We start from the raw sequence: 1177 nt of genomic DNA, 5'->3' as shown, positions 1-1177 counted from the left end.
GTGTGAAGGCACGATCGAGTCGGTGGAGCCCCCCACGGAGCACCACAGCTACGGGCGCAATGAGGGGGCCTGGATGAAGGACCCGGCGGCCAAGGATGACCGCATCTACGTCACCAACTACTACTATGGCAACAGCCTGGTGGAGTTCAGGAGCCTCGACAACTTCAAGCAGGGTGAGGGCTGGCGGCTGAGCGGGCGCAGGGGCCCCGGCTCCTCCTGGGTGGGTGCCCAGCACCATGCAGCAGCAGCTGTGCCGGGTCGTGGGGTGGTGGGGAGTGCACAGGGACCTGTGCTGGGGAGCATTCATGGACCAGCGAGGTCCTGCCAGCTCGCTCGGGCCATCATGGTGGGACCCCAGTGCTGCGAGGGGTCCCGACGCCTCTCCCACCCACTCACAGGCCGCTGGAGCAACCTCTACAAGCTGCCCTACAACTGGATCGGCACCGGGCATGTGGTGTACCGGGGGGCCTTTTACTACAACCGTGCCTTCACCAAGAACATCATCAAGTATGACCTGAAGGAGCGGTACGTGGCAGGCTGGGCGCTGCTCCACGACGTGGTGTATGAGGACACAACGCCCTGGAAGTGGAGGGGCCACTCGGACATCGACTTCGCCGTGGATGAGAGTGGGCTCTGGGTCATCTACCCCTCCGTAGACTACGACTACTCGCAGCAGGAGGTGATTGTCCTGAGCCGCCTTGACCCCGGGGACCTCTCGGTGCGCAGGGAGACCACCTGGAAGACGGGGCTGAAGCGCAACGCCTACGGGAACTGCTTCATCATCTGTGGCATCCTCTACGCCGTGGACACCTACAGCCAGAAGGAAGGGCAGATCTCCTATGCCTTCGACACGCACACGGACACGGAGGCAGAGCTCCGGCTGCCCTTCCTCAACCAGTACGCCTTCACCACACAGGTCGACTACAACCCCAAGGAGAAGGTGCTCGGCTGAAGCGCAACGCCTACGGGAACTGCTTCATCATCTGTGGCATCCTCTACGCCGTGGACACCTACAGCCAGAAGGAAGGGCAGATCTCCTATGCCTTCGACACGCACACGGACACGGAGGCAGAGCTCCGGCTGCCCTTCCTCAACCAGTACGCCTTCACCACACAGGTCGACTACAACCCCAAGGAGAAGGTGCTCTACGCCTGGGACAACGGCCATCAGATGACGT

General features: G+C 62.4%; 1 protein-coding gene across 1 annotated transcript; it reads left to right on the top strand.

The window, feature by feature from the left end:
* Nucleotides 1-7: 7 nt before the first annotated feature.
* Nucleotides 8-1173, top strand: OLFML2A (olfactomedin-like 2A; the record flags this gene model as incomplete). Its single annotated transcript, XM_010291397.1, has 3 exons — nucleotides 8-173; nucleotides 399-916; nucleotides 1117-1173. Coding segments are annotated over 3 exons (741 nt in total), but the record flags the coding sequence as incomplete, so codon positions are not given.
* Nucleotides 1174-1177: the final 4 nt, after the last annotated feature.

This window comes from Phaethon lepturus, unplaced genomic scaffold, assembly GCF_000687285.1.
Source record: "Phaethon lepturus isolate BGI_N335 unplaced genomic scaffold, ASM68728v1 scaffold28737, whole genome shotgun sequence".
Lineage (NCBI taxonomy): Eukaryota > Metazoa > Chordata > Aves > Phaethontiformes > Phaethontidae > Phaethon > Phaethon lepturus.
The sequence above is the reverse complement of the archived record's forward strand: the minus strand, read 5'-3'. Positions and strand labels throughout refer to the sequence as shown.